The following is a 15,352-nucleotide window of genomic DNA, read 5'->3' on the forward strand; positions in this document are numbered from 1 at the left end:
TAGCAAAGTTCAGGTCAGCCTGAACTACTCAGGAAGACACTGGGAGACTATGGAGGGTGGCTGGGAAACTGAGGAAACAGAGAGAGGGGCTGAGATTGCCCGAGATGTGGTCAACCAAGGTCTCCAGGACCTTTGGTCCAAAGCAAACATTTTTCAAACTTGATTTTTCTTTTCTGTTAGCTTAATAGACACATGTTAAAACCTACTTACCGTATAGGATATGCTGTTTGGATACATGTCTGCCTTGTGGATTGCTCAGATCGGAGGACCTCACACATCCAGTACATCTAGCATTTATCTCTCGCACTGTAAGAACACTGAAAACACTCTCTTTTCTGCCTTCTCAAAACATGAGGCACATTATTATTAGCCACAGTCACCTTGCTACGGAACTCATTGTATCCTTCATTGGCGTCCAACTCAAGCAGCGAACATATAAAGCAGACACGGCGCTAGCCCAAGAGCACACCATCTGTCTGCCATAAGAAGATTTTATGAGCACAGCGTGCTGCTTAGTGCCTGCAGCAACTTGACCCCAGAGCCTCCAGAAGAGCCCTGAGGTCTGACACCAGCCCTGGACTCACGTCCGTGTGTACTTTCTATTGTCTACGGAGTCACTAGGAAGTCCTGACTCACAAAGGCGAGTTGTGCTGAGTCCAGTCAAAGCTGTCCCATACCTGAATCCTCACGAAGATAAAATAAAAACAGAGATTCCCCATATCTTTGCTAATTAGACACATTTAAAAGAGGGAAATTCTACCCAAGGGGTCCTCAAACACACACCACAATGACTAACTTCTCAGTCCCTGGGTGAACAGCCAGTTTCCAGCATGCTACACAGCACACCGAAGTGCATGATGGGTTTCTTGTCACTGCCTTTTTGTTCATTTGGTTTGGATTTTTGTTTTTTGAGACAGCAATTGTCTGTGTTGTCCTGGCTGTCCTGGGACTCACTGTGTAGACCAGGCTGGCCTCGAACTCACAGATCTGCCTGTCTCTGCCTCCCGAGTGCTGGGACAGAGTGCACTACCACTGCCTGGCTTGTTACTATCTTTTAAAACTGATTTGCGTATTTTTGTTTTTTTGCGTATGAGTGTTTCCCTGCACATAGGTTTGGACACCACACGTGTGCAGCGCCCGAAGAAGCCAGAAGAGGGTGTTGATCCCCCCTGAGAAGGGAATTTGATTGTGAGCTGTTGTATGAGTGTCAGGAACGGAGCCCAGCTCCTCTGCTGGAACAACCAGTGCTCTTAATCGCCGAGCCATCTCTTTAACCCCATTTTAGTGTCTTTTAAAAGACAGATCCTATACATACACCCATTCGTGTGTTCATACACACAGTGAGCCTCCAGTCTCGAGGACTCTACAACCAGGGACCAAAATAATCAGGGAAAGAAATGGAAAGGAAAAAAAAAAAAACCCTCCAGTTGCTTCTGTACTAAACATATATAGACTTTTCTGTGTCATTTTCCCTAAACAATAAGCACAGGGCCTGTTTACATAGCATTTGCATTGCATTGTGGGACGAGGCGTCTTGAGACTATAGAGCGAGCATAAGGCGCAGTGTGTGGAAGATATATGCAAATGCCAAGTCCCTGTGCGCCAGGGACCCAGCATCTGCCAGTCTGCTATCTGCAGGGGGTCCTGGAACCAATTCCCTGCAGATCCTGAGGGAGACTGCATATCTGAACTATATTTTAACATATATATTTAATTCAAATTCAGCTGAAAGGCTTAGATAACTGGAAATAGCTCCCATAGAACCTTAGATTCCCATGCAGCCATTTAAAGATCTCAAGCCTAAGGAATCTCATTTCCAAAATGGCTAGGTCATCTTTTCCGAAATATGATATCATAGTCCATCAAAGCTCATATCACAGTTTTTAGTTAAATCGTTGTGTTTTAATGCACCTTCTCTTTTCCCTCACGTTACTGAGAGAGACACTCTCTTTGGATATTTGATCTATTCCCGGGGCACCTGAAGGGTCAGGGGCTATAGTTAGGACTCAGTAAAGTGATTGTTGAATGAACCGATGAACCACGAGAACTTAAGAAACACTGTCTAGGACCCCTATAAACTGAGTTTAGGGTTGACATCATCTAGGTCTGTTATGATGGCTGAGACTCACCCATCTCTCTAAAGAGTTTCTGATTTCTAAGCCATTTAATCCCCTGGGCTGTCAGGGGCAGAGAGGCCCAGATGTTACCTGTTCATGGCTGTTTTCCACAGCCCCACCATGGTTAACTTCTGAGCTCAGAAAGTCTGCAGAATGTAGCCATAGAGCCAGACTGCCCAATCTGGCTTCCCAGCAACTCCTTCCTCAGCTGTGTCGGACAAAATGCCTCAGTTCCCTACGATGTGACATAGTGACTCTGTTAAATGCCCAGGAATGTGTCTGACACTCTAAAAAGTGGGATTTGGCTCCTCTTCTCTACTCACTAGTCCATTGGGGCAGGGCCTGACTCTCACAAAGGCTTTTCCTGTTGTCCCCTTCAGACACACACACACACACACACACACACACACACACACACACACCATGTGTGCCTAAGGTCAGAGGCTCCAAAGTGTTGAGCTATTCTGTTTGATGTTCATGAGCCTTATTCTGCCCTAGCTTAGTCTGAAGCCCCATCTCTCTGGTCTTCTTGCTTGTTCCCAGCCTACCCCACCACCAGTACCAGGCAAGCAAAGGCTCCTTCTTCTTGCCACACACAAATGACCACATAGGATCAGATCTATTCACAGAAACTTCAGGACTCAGCAAAGGCTGATGTCCCATCAGGAGCTCTCATAGGTTCAACCAGCCCAGAGGCTCTGCCGTCTGGCCAGTGATGCTTTGTGATTGTGTGAAGGGGTGCGTATGAGGATGTGTGTGTTTCTGTCTCCTCCACTAGACTGCAGGCTCTATTAATGTTTTGTTACTCTACCACATAACCCAGTGTCCTAGTTTGCTTTATGTTGCTGTGATAAAACTCTGATCAAATCCAATTCAGAGAGAAGCCAAGGCAGGGATCAGAGGCAGGCAGGAGCTGAAGCAGAGAGCATGCTTACTGCCTCTCTATGCTCATCCGGCTTCCTTATCCAACAGAGGACCACCCACCCTGCGTGACACCACCCACAGCCGGCTGGACCGGGTTCTCTTACATCATCAGTCAAGACAACAGGCCCGCCCGATGGGGGCTATGTTATAGTTGCCGTTCCTTCCTCCCAGGTGTCCCTAGTTTAGGTTAAGTTGGCAAAACTAACCAGCACACCTATCATGTACCTACACCTAGGGTGCCCAAAGCCATTACTAATGGTTCTATCTGATATACAAATGAGAGAAAAAGTATGAACAAACTCCTGGTGTGCTGGACTCACTTGAGATTCCTCCTGGTAAATCTCAGTGGGAGACGAACCTTCACCGTCCCACAGGTCACAGCCAAGATATCAGGAAGTCTTGCCAAAGGACCAACAGCTACAATAGAAGGAGGCACTAGCCGGCGGGGGGTGGGGGGGAGCGGGCTTCCTGGAGTAAGAGGTGTCTAAATGGTGCTCTGAAGGATGGTTGGAAACAGTAAGGGCAGGGTAACTTGGAAAGCAGGGGGATTGGCATGATAGCCAGTCTATGCACTTGAGTAATCCTGGGTGAGCATTTGGTGTGTGGCAGAAGTTAGGGATCACAGGCCGAGAAAGACAGAGGTGGGGTGACTGATCCCAACTTCTGTGAGACTGCCATTTATCTTTATCCGTTTGGAAATCTGGGCCCAGGCCTGGGGACTTCAGGGAATTATGCAGGAGAGTACAGCCTTGGCTTGCTCAGAAAGTACTCAGAAGAAACAGACCTGTCTAAGCTAAATCAAGACAGCACCCTGGCACCCAGATCAAACCAGAGACCAGGCAAGCCCATCTAGGCCTCTGGGAGCCCATGTGGCGGTGCTATCTATGTGTGGCTGTCACCATTTTGTGCTGTTGCCATGCACTAACTTAGCCTGGCCTCGGAGGTCCCGGGGGCAGAATCCCTCAGCATCTCCATTTTGAGCATCGCTGATTGGGTCTCACGCCCTGTGCCCGACAGTCTGTACTCTCGGATCAGGCAGCCCTCGGCATCATCTCACCAGAGCAACCTTTGAAAACTGCACCTCACTCTCCATGAGTCCTTGGGTTTCTCACACTCCCTAGTCACCAATGCCGTGTTTCTGGGGTCACTGTGTACAGCCAGACGTCTCATGGGTGGTTGCACAAATCTGCATTCCCACAGCAGTGCACAAGATTGGCAGGTGTTCCACCTCTGCGCAGATGTGCAGTGGGGGGTCAGTTAGACTTCGTAAGATCTTGACCACTCTGCTGATTTGTGAAGTGGTTATGTTACTGTGGCTTTCTTTTATATTTATCTGGTGATTAGGAAGAAGTACCTTTTAATGGGGGAAAGGCCTCCAGTGCAGGGGGAAGAACTAACTCAGCCAGAACAGGTTGGGGTAGTTGGCGCTTCCGTGTCCCAGTGCCCTGTACGACCTAACACGCCCCACTTTGCTAATCTGAATGTTGAATAAGTCATTTGAATATTCCTTTTCTCTCTTTTTAGAACCTTTCAGTGACCTTTTTAAAATTGAGCTGTTTGCCATTTCTTTGTTGATTTAAAGGAATTCTTTGCATATTCTGATAAGAGTCGTTTTGGGGCAGTGTGAATATAGACATTTATATATGTATTATACTAATTACGAGTGGGGTTGTCTTTAATGCTCTGTTAGCAGTTGTATCTCATGAGAAGCAAAGTCCTTAATTGTAGGAAGTTCGATTTATTAATAATTCTCGTTTTGTGTTCTGGTTGAGAGGTCTCTGTCTATCCTGAAGACCCTTGTTTTCTTGTAGGAGCTCTGTGGTTGTGACTTTCATGGCTGGCTCTCTGATCTGTCTTAAGTGGCTTTCTGTGTATGGTGAGACGTGACTGTTGAGATTTGTTTCTTGTGCACGAGGCTGGTAGGATAGACTCAACATCACTGCAGCCATATTTGGATGTGCCTGTACATCTGCCGAGCCTCGTGCCAGACGGATGTCCCTGTTTACCCATTTTTCTGTTAAAAACAAAATAGCTAAAGATGGACAATGGGGACAATCTACATGAGACAGACAGATTGGCACATAATTAAACAATGGAATTTTAATCAGCCATAAAAGAACAGACTCATGTAAGAGTGGGGCCCCATGGTAGAGAGCTTGTGCCCTGGGTTTTATCACACACACACACACACACACACACACACACACACACACACACACAAAGAGGGGGGCAGGGGATGCTTTAATCTGTAGCAGTCTCTCAGTTTTTCAAACCTGTCAGGTATCCTCCCTGTTCCACTCTGTCTGGTCCTCCAGGCAGCTCTTCTGCTGGACCAGCGCCCACTGAACACAGCATCCCTCCTCTTTCCCCAGGATCTGCACTCCTCTCTGGCCTGTACGTGTTTTGATCTTTGAGTTTCTAGGCTGCATTCCTTAGAACTTCATGAGAACCCTTCCAAAAGGATGTGCTTCAGTCTAGTTCTGAGGAATCCAGTGACAACTAATTGTTTCTAGATGGAGGTTATCCCCACCGTTCCCTCCCACCCCCTGAGCTGGATCTAGTCACCCTAAGTCATGTGGGGCAAGGGAACACAGTGACACAAAACCTGGCACCTCTTACCCCACCAGCTCTGGCTGAATTAGTCTTTCCTCCTGCTTGAGGCCCAGGAGACCTTTTCCCCATTAAAAGGAACTTTCACTATTGCCTTTATTTTGAAATGTTTTGTGGAAAATTAAAAGAAGACTGTCTGCCAAGCAGGCTCTGAGCCAGCAGCCCAGAAAGCACTGTGTTTCCTTCCAAGCCTAGCCAGAGCAGGCTGGAATCGACCCAGCGCTCCCCAGACTCCTCCGCCTGCACTTATTCTCTGGGTGGCTCAATTCCTTTTAAGACACAAATTGATTGGGATAATTTCAGCTATAACTACAATTGCCATGCAAGGGGGGGATGCATTCAGGCTGGGGACTCCTACAATGACTGTGAACCATCAAGTTACTGTAAAATGACCAGAAAATGGATTCAAAATTGAAGCCACAAATAATGTAATTACTGCAGTGTATGCTCAGAACTGCCAGGACAAGGTTGGCGGCTGCCCTGGAAACATCTGGAAGCAGGGCTACTGTTGTTGCTGTTGTGATAACCCCTGTCCTGGGCCTTGTGGCTAGCAGAGTTCTTCCATCCTGAAAGATCCTCAGAGGGTGGAAGAAACATGCTGGGACTAGAAAACAGATGTAGAAGTAGGACAAGGATAAAGAAGAAGTGGGGATCCAAAATGAGCCCATGTAGGTTTAGACTCTGCACTGTTAGAAGAATGGGGTCCACTGTGGACATTGCTGTCCCCTTTCACCGCCACAGTTCTTGTCATCCCTGTCCATGTGATCACCTACATCTCTACCTCTATTGACATCTTCTCCATCACTGCTATGACAACATCTTCATCCACTGGTACTGTGGTCCACAGCAGCACCATCCCACTGGCACTATGGTCCAACATCAGTATCTCAACACCGTCTTCTGCATCATATACTTTGTGCCTGGTTTGCTGTTCCCCCTTCTCAGTCAAGCATGATGCTCAGCCTTGGTCCAGGATAGGAGCATCACAAAAGGTGTACATTGTAAGAATGGAGGACATGCTGCATCCTTGGTGGCTGGTTTTAAGGTCAGAGCAAAGTGGAGACCCATGGGGGAAGTTTTGTTGTTGTTGTTTGTTTGTTTGCTCCGTGCAGGGAAATAACACAAGTCATCCCATCAAGTCTTCAATATGAACATCCTAGCAATGGTGTCTATTCCTTTTTAAAAATTATCAACATTTAGGAGGAGTGAGTGTGTGTGTGTGTGTGTGTGTGTGTGTGTGTGTGCGCGCGCGCGCGCGCGCGCGCGCGTGCGCATGTATGTAAAAGTAGAGGGATGGGATGGGGATCGCCGCATTCATCATGGTAGGAGAAAATTACAAACTTTGCTTAAAGCAAAGTCTCCATGGGGTATAGTGCTCAGGGGGTGTGGGGATTTGAGCTGCTCTTAAAGGCTGGGCAGTGATGGCTTCCCTAATAAAGCCTGCAGGTGCAGAGACCTGGGGGAAAGGAGAGAGTCAGATGGATAGCTGAGGGGTAAGTGAGTGTTCTCACTGTGCTTGGGGAGTGTCCTAAAAGTCACCAGGACTATAAGGCTGTGAGGAAGATAGATGGGGCTGCTAAAATGCTGTGATGACAGGGAGGGTGGCTGGCACCTAATACAGGAAAATGGAAGTGGTGCCTTGGCATAGCTGGGCATGGTAGGGTGACATCTGTGCCTGCATGGTTGGCTTCTGGGTATGTCTGTTGTTTTAATTAAGTTGATAGATTTGGAAAGACACAGTCCACTGTGGGTGGCACCACTACCTAGACAGAGGTTCCCAAACTGTGTAAGAGAAATTGAACTGAACATAAGCAAGCAAGTGAACATGAGTGTATTCATTTCTCTCAGCTCTTGACTGTGGATGTGCTGTGAGTAGCTGTTTGAAGCCACTGCTATGATTTCCCCACTACAAGGGACCTGTAACTTGGAACTGTGAGCTGATTTAAACCCCTTCTCTTTTGAGTTGCTTTTAGGATGTTTTATCACAGCAACAGAAATGAAGATGGAACTGAGGTCTAAGAGGCATCTTAAATATCCAGGTGATATCACTGAAAGAAAAGGGAGATGTTCATATCAGCTCTTAGGGAGCAGGCTGGGACGGAAGGCAGAAGCTGGAGTCCCCATTCAGTCGTTGTTTGTTTCCTGTTTGTCTGGGAGCTGGGATGATACTTACAAAGATATCATGGTTGAGTAGTGTGGTTACTGGGCTGGTGCACTCCACAGCTGGCCTTCTTACCTCCCTGGTGTCAGATGAAAGAGACTGTTACAGCCCCATTGCTCAGATGAAGAAACCGAGACTTTATGAGTTGTCCCCACAGCCCCCTCCCCAGATTCCTCTGACTCTTTTCCCTATGTATTTATGCAAATGTCAAAATCACTTTTTACAACCAGGACACATAGTTCCCAATGCACATAACACCTCACTGACCCCATGTCACCCTCCTCTGTTGTAGCCTGTGACCAGTTGGCACTGGGTGTCGTAGCCATCTTTGGGCCATCACAGGGCTCCTGCACCAATGCTGTCCAGTCCATCTGCAATGCCTTGGAGGTCCCCCACATCCAACTGCGCTGGAAGCACCACCCCCTGGACAACAAGGATACCTTCTATGTGAACCTCTACCCGGACTACGCCTCTCTCAGCCACGCCATCCTCGACTTGGTCCAGTCCCTCAAGTGGCGGTCAGCTACCGTGGTCTATGATGACAGCACAGGTGGGTGGCTAGACCAGCCAAGACTGGGGGAAGGGTGAGTGAGTGGAACCCCAAGATTATGGCTATCTACTTGCCTAGCATGGCTGCCTCTGAGGAGAAGGTCCCACCACCACCAGCAGCAGCCAGTTATACTGACACCTGCCCCTTGGGGTCTCTCATATCCCTTCCCCCCATACACATTCCAGCTGCACACACACCTTATTCAACCCCAGCCTGGTTCACCCCTGTCTCCCCCACCCAGCACCACCTACATCCTCTTCTGCAGCAGAGCTTGAGACCTGTGTTTGGCACACGCCGAACAGTGACCTGGGCTCACACTTCCATGACCACCCAACACCCGCCCACACTCCTGCATCCCTACCCTCCCAGCTGTAGGAGGCATGTCCGCATTCTCTGCACCCATTCACAGTTTGCTCGCAGTGTGACCTGGTGCGCAGCATGTCTGTGCTGCGTGTAAACCCCAGCTCTCCTGCCTGCTGGCTGGGTTACCAGTCTGTGCCCTTAACTCCTCATGGGGAAGCTATGGAATAAAGAGGGAAGAGCGCGTACAGAAACCTGGACTGAAATGGGCTCCCGGCTTGGGTCTCATCCCCTAGTGAGAAGAAAGGAAAAGCCTGGGCTCTAAGTTTCAGCTGATGTTGGACTCCCCACCCCTTGCCTTTACCCTTCCCCTTTCCCACCTCCCTTGTGCAGAGGCACTGGTCTTGTGCACATGCCTGTGCACCCACTTGGAGTCATATCAACACTCGTTCCTCTGCACTGGGGCCTGCTTAGCCCAGTCCTGCCCAGCCATCCAAAACTACCATGGTACTTATTAGCTTCCAGAACCTTCTTTAGTATCGTGCGTTACCCTTTACTTCCCAAGTCTTGGGCTTCTTGGTGTGGCCCTAGAACAGACAGCCACTAAAGGACCCAGCCAACATTCTGGGTTTTTCCTTTGGACCTTGTGATCTGTGACAAATCCCCAGCCACTGTCTTGGCTAAATGTGCATTATGGGTGAACTCAGGGAGTCAGGAGAGGAGGGGAGAGGAAAACCATTGGCTGAGCCACCTTCATCTTCAACCACCCTTGGGAGGTTCAGTCTCTGAAGACAGAACAGGCAGAACTCCGGATGTGTGCAAGGGAGAGACTGCAGTGTGGACCAGGAATCAAGGAGGTACCAAGGATCATTGCATTGAATTTTACAAATCTCTCAGTGACCCTGTGTGGTAGTAAATCAGAAGCAAGGCAACAGATTCGGCAAGGTAACAGACCCTGCCCACTGTCAGCAGCTAGAATCATGGTCCACCCCATCCTGCAGGTCTGTCTGAGCTCAAGGCTGCTAGTGTTAGCCAGCACGGAGGAAGAGCCCGCTCTTCCCCCACCCCCTCCCACGCCGCCACAAAGACTTGAATCTCAAGACAATTCTTAGCCCAGTGTCTTCAGAGACAGTGACCTTGGCAAGTCACTTTAACCAATCCATCTGGCCTGGCTCTCTGTGTGTATGGAGAGGTAGAGCATCCAGCCTTAAAAAGCCCTCCAGCATTCGGCTGCCTGCAGCTCCATGTTAGCTCTTGATTACCTCCTAATGGGGACCAGGAGTAAGCGTGATGGAAGCCCACAGACAGACCGATCAGGATGCTGTCTGTCCATCTTAGAGCCCTGTAAACAGCTACAGACTTGCAGTCCTCAAAAGCTAGCCCATTCCCAGAGATGCAACACCGCACAGTGTCCAGTCCCCTCTAAAATACCTGCAACATAGTGGCCTTATCTTTCTAAACCAGCGGTTCTCAGTCTCCCTAATGCTGAGACCCTTTAGTGAGTTCCTCATGCTGTGGTGACCCCCCAACCATAAAATTATTCTGTTGCCACTTCATATCTGCAATTTTGCTACTGTTACGAATTGTCCTGTAAATATCGAATAGTTGGGGTATCTGATAAGGTGACCCCTATAGGGGTAGCAACCCACAGGTTGAGAACCTCTATAAAAACACTTGCCTGTGGACCCATGTCTGCTTCCAGACAGGAGGTTCTGGGTGCCTATAGGACTTAGCACAGGGATTGGTACAACCTGGTCACTTTAAAAGCACTGGCCTAACAGAATTAGGGTGAGTTGAAATCATCTGGAATTAAACTCTAAAAAGTCTTGCAGGAGATGGCGTAAGGGTACAGAAATGAAAATGCCACTACCCTATTTTTTGAGGAGTTAATCATATTCTAGAAGAGCAGATGCCCGGCTCTAGGGCACTGGTAACACTTGGCCATCAGAGCTGAGAGTCAAATGGCAATGACAAGTAGTCAGAGGTCCAGACACCCGGGTCGGGAGAGAGCTTGTGTCCTTGACCAGTGTGTGCTGATCTACTAGAGGAGGGGTGAGATCTGCCCCGGGCCTTCAAGATAGATGGTCAGAAGGACAGAATAGGGCATGTCACGGGCATTGCAGGTGAAAGGGACAGTGTGAGCAACGGAGAGGGGGTGGGGCAGTGTGGCGGCAGCGTGGAGCAGTGGTTTGGAGTGTGAGCAGGGGAGAGGAGGTGGGGCAGTGTGGGGGCAGCTTGGGGCAGTGGTTTGGAGTGTGAGCAGCGAGGAGGTGTGGCAGTGTGGGGGCAGTGTTGGGGCAGTGGTTTGGAGTGTGAGCAGGGGAGAGGAGGTGTGGCAGTGTGGGGCAGCATTTTGGAGTGTGAGCAAGGAAAGCAGAACAGACAGGATTCACCTGGCTGTGCAGGTCTGACATCCGGCCTCAGGCTTCAGACTTTATGTTGTGAGTTAACGGAGCGCCACTGAGTGCTGTCGAGTGCAGCCTTGGAATAATGAAAGCCGAGTCTCCTCGAACACCCCAGAGAGCAGCGTATAAGGAGGGCTGGAAACAGAGCAAACAGTTGGGGGGGGGGTGCATGGATGGTCCCTAAAGGAACAAAGGGGGCCAGACTTGTGTAACAATGCCCTCCCCCTAAATTCAGTGGCCTAAAACAACAAACATTTCTTTAGCTCCTGAGTCCACAAGGTCAGTGGCTTACTGGGCCTGGCCGGCTGCTCCTCTGGTTGCAGCTAGCTTACTCGCTCACCTGCTGGTAGCTCTAGGCTAGCCTTGGCTCTCTTCCATCTGTTGCTGTCCTCCAGCAGGCTCACCCAGGCATTGTTGTCCTTACTACGGCTGAGGAGCAAGAGAATCGGACAGTATGGGGTTTCATCACACCTTCTAATATTGCACCGACCAAACCAAAAGGACAGCATTGAGCCTGGTGGGCAGCCACTACCCACCTCCGTGCAAAGGCGATGGATCCAGGGAGGGGTGAGGAGGTTGGCTCGTCCGTTTCACAGTAGTAACCTCAAGGAGAGTGGCTGTGGAGGAGATGACCTTTGAGCCTCGCCTCCAGTCTGTGCACAGACCCCTGCCAGCAGTGAAGGGAAAAGGTTTATGGAGGAAAAGAGCCTTTGCGATGGAGAAAAAGGTCTTTGCTTAGGAGGCAAAACACTGTTTCTCAAAACCCAATCCCATCTGTGGCCTGGTTCAAAATCAGGGGTGGTCCCTTAACCTCCATGGCTCTCTGATTCCTTATCCATCCCTCCAGTGTGAAGCTTCAAGCTCTGTGTTCCTCCCAGGCTCCAGACGGAGATGGTTAAATGGGGCTATAAGCACAGAAGTGCTTCGTAAGTGAAAAACCAACAACCGTGATTCAGGGTGGATATTCTGGGAGGGATTGATTAAGGAGACAGGCAAAAGAAAGCTCAGTCTCAGGCAAACGCAGACAGCCCGGTCCTCTGGAGGTGGGCCAGAGGGAGCCACAGTCTCCTCAGGGAATACACTGATGGGAAGGAAGTCTGACATTTGCTGCTTGAGAATGTGGGTCGTTATGCATTACATGGGGTGATATGCTTGGCTGACAAGCCGGCCCTGGTGGCTTCCACTCCAGCATCTAACCTGTCTCAGTCCTCGTAATCTGGGTCTCCAGAACCCACAGGCCTGGTAACGCTGAACAGGGTCAGAAAAAGGAGCGGGCAGGAGTGAAGTGGGCATTAGGGAGTCTTCAGGTAACAGATCTGAGAGGCCAACAGTAACCATGGAAGATCCCAGAACAGCTGGAGAAGTTAGGCTTCCGGGTGACATAGGGCTAGCCTATGGTCCCTCCTTGGCTGAAGTCTATGGATCCCCTCTGTTGCCTAGGATGGTGTTAGGTGCTCAGAAGCCTGCTGAAACCAGAGTTCTTACACCCGTGTATCCAGAACCTGGGGCTCTTTGAGAGGTTTGGTTTCCCGGACCCAGGAGGCTGGTGGAAGCAAACCCCAAGGAAAGGCAGAACTGGATGGGTGTAGGCTGGGTCTTGAAGACTGCTTTGGAAACTGGGGTTCCAGTGGAAGGATTCTAGAGTTAAATGTCTGAGCAGGGAGAGGCTGTGCAGATAGGAAACACTGTAACAGGCTGTAGATAGGGAACATTGTAACAGGCTGTGCATATAGGAAACACTGTAACAGACTGTGCAGATAGGGAACACTGTAACAGGCTGTGCAGATAGGAAACACTGTGACAGGCTATGCAGATAGGAAACACTGTAACAGACTGTACAGATAGGAAACACTGTGACAGGCTGTGCAGATAGGAAACACTGTGACAGGCTGTGCAGATAGGAAACACTGTAACAGGCTGTGCAGATAGGAAACACTGTAACAGGCTGTGCAGATAGGAAACACTGTAACAGGCTGTGCTGATAGGGAACACTGTAACAGGCTGTGCAGATAGGAAACACTGTAACAGACTGTGCAGATAGGGAACACTGTAACAGGCTGTGCAGATAGGAAACACTGTAACAGGCTGTGCAGATAGGAAACACTGTAACAGGCTGTGCAGATAGGAAACACTGTAACAGGCTGTGCAGATAGGAAACACTGTAACAGGCTGTGCAGATAGGGAACACTGTAACAGGCTGTGCAGATAGGAAACACTGTAACAGACTGTGCAGATAGGAAACACTGTAACAGACTGTGCAGATAGGAAACATTGTAACAGACTGTGCAGATAGGGAACACTGTAACAGGCTGTGCAGATAGAGAACACTGTAACAGCAGACTACAAATGTTAATTCAGTGCACTTTAGCTTAAACAAATACACATGAGTGCAAGTATGTGGTTCTTATGGGCAGTCTTTACAAAAACACTGCTGGACAGCCTCAGTTTACAATACGGTTTGACCTAGAGCTTCATGTGTGTGTCATCAGGACAGACTTCCTCCCCCTCTCATCTTCTCTGACTCCTGCCCAGATGGATCTTTTCTCTGGCTACATGTGGTGACCCCATATTTATACCTTCTTTATTTGCATAAAGGTCATGTAGGTTTGTTACCTGGTACTAATTAATCACAGAACTACTGTGTTCTTTTTACCAGAGGATGTGTTGATTGGCTATGTTGGGCCCGTGAGCTTTATTTCTAGAGCTGGGCTAGATCCTTCCTCAGTCACATTAACTGGGGTTGGGGGTGGAGGTGAAGTCTCCCATTTATTTATCCCAAGGAAAACTGAGATTCGAGAGTGTGGGATGGGACACAGGTGTGTGAACGGTGTGCAGCCACCGTGCCTGAGCTGAGAGCACAATGGAGGGAGGGAGCACCTGCCGGCTCAGCCCCTCCTTCAATGGACCTGGGTAGGGGCAATAGAAGGAAGTAAGCAGCCTCCTTCCCAGAATCCACAGAGGAGTCAGCAAAAATGGAGCTTGAAATGGGGACGGAAATGAACTTAATTAGACCTAAGCAAGCCATTTGTCTCCAGGAAGTGACATTCCGTTTTCCCTGGAAGTCCACAGATTAAGTGGTTTTACAAAAATGCCAAGGTGGAGGATAGATTTTTTTTTTCCCAGTGTGGAGAGAGGAAAACAGTAAGTCTATCCAATTACAAAAATGTTGTTTGAGTACTCCCTAAGTGCCCAGGCCCTGAGCTAGGTGCTATGGGACTCTTATGGCAAATTGAAGAGGAATGGGGGGCCAGGCAGAGGCAGCTAAGAGAAGAGCCCCCTGAGGTGGAGTGGATATGGGGATTGTTTAAGGGTAGGGAATTGTTTCTGAACAGAGCAACATTGTTTACTTCAAGGAAAGCTTCATGGAGGCATCTGAGTAGATGTCTGAGATGGTTTATGCACGCATGTCCATGTGTGTCTTCTGTGTCCCGGGCCCCCCAGGTCTCATCCGGCTGCAAGAACTCATCATGGCTCCATCTAGGTACAACATCCGCCTGAAGATTCGCCAGCTTCCCATCGACTCGGATGACTCCCGCCCCTTGCTCAAAGAGATGAAGCGGGGCCGGGAGTTCCGTATCATCTTTGACTGCAGCCACACCATGGCAGCCCAGATCCTCAAACAGGTGGGTGTGTGAGCATTCACAGAGCTGCGGGGTTTGGATGGGGAACCTGCCATGGCTCTGCCTCCCCTTCCCCAAGTACAGAGAAAGAGCATCACCCCAGGAAGCATCCTGGCAGGCAGTAAAACCTTGGGGGCCACCATGACTCTATGTGCCTCGGTGGTACCAACAGTAAAATGGTCCTTTTACTCCAGTTGTGTTAACGATATCTAATCTGTTGTCAGACTTCCCCAGCATAAACACTGCCTCCTAGCCTGCCTCCACCAGACTGCCTGCCCCCAGAGGCATGAGAAGAGAATGCTGGTGTTGAGATGCATGGGGCATATTCTCAGTGCAATCCCCAGATACCTCGCTGCCTCTCCCAGTGACTAATTCCCCATAGCTACGGTACTTGCTGCTACTCTTTCTGACTGGGAGATGGCTCTTTACACAATGGGCTGAGCTTGGCAATGATGGTTGAAGAAGAGGGTGGTTCTTCATTCTGGATGGCCCACTGACATCAAAAGCAAGAGAATCATGAGTTCAAGGCCAGCCTGGGCTATGCAGTGAGAGAGGTGCATAGAATGTCTGTGTCCTAGGGATCTAGCTCAATTGGTAGAGTACTTACCTAGGCTCAATCCCCTATACCACATAATCCACAGATGGTGGCGCATGCCTGTAATCCC

General features: G+C 49.3%; 1 protein-coding gene across 1 annotated transcript in view; it reads left to right on the forward strand.

The window, feature by feature from the left end:
• Positions 1 to 15,352, forward strand: part of GRIK3 (glutamate ionotropic receptor kainate type subunit 3) — a gene marked incomplete at both ends in the record, with an annotated part of 203,019 nt that overhangs the window by 128,935 nt on the left and 58,732 nt on the right. The window contains 2 exons of the mRNA XM_080921590.1: positions 8,105 to 8,362; positions 14,509 to 14,690. Of these exons, the coding sequence (XP_080777716.1) occupies positions 8,105 to 8,362; positions 14,509 to 14,690 (440 nt within the window). The remainder of the gene's footprint in view (positions 1 to 8,104; positions 8,363 to 14,508; positions 14,691 to 15,352) is intronic.

This window comes from Micromys minutus (genome assembly GCF_963924665.1).
Source record: "Micromys minutus genome assembly, chromosome: 9".
Taxonomy (NCBI): domain Eukaryota; kingdom Metazoa; phylum Chordata; class Mammalia; order Rodentia; family Muridae; genus Micromys; species Micromys minutus.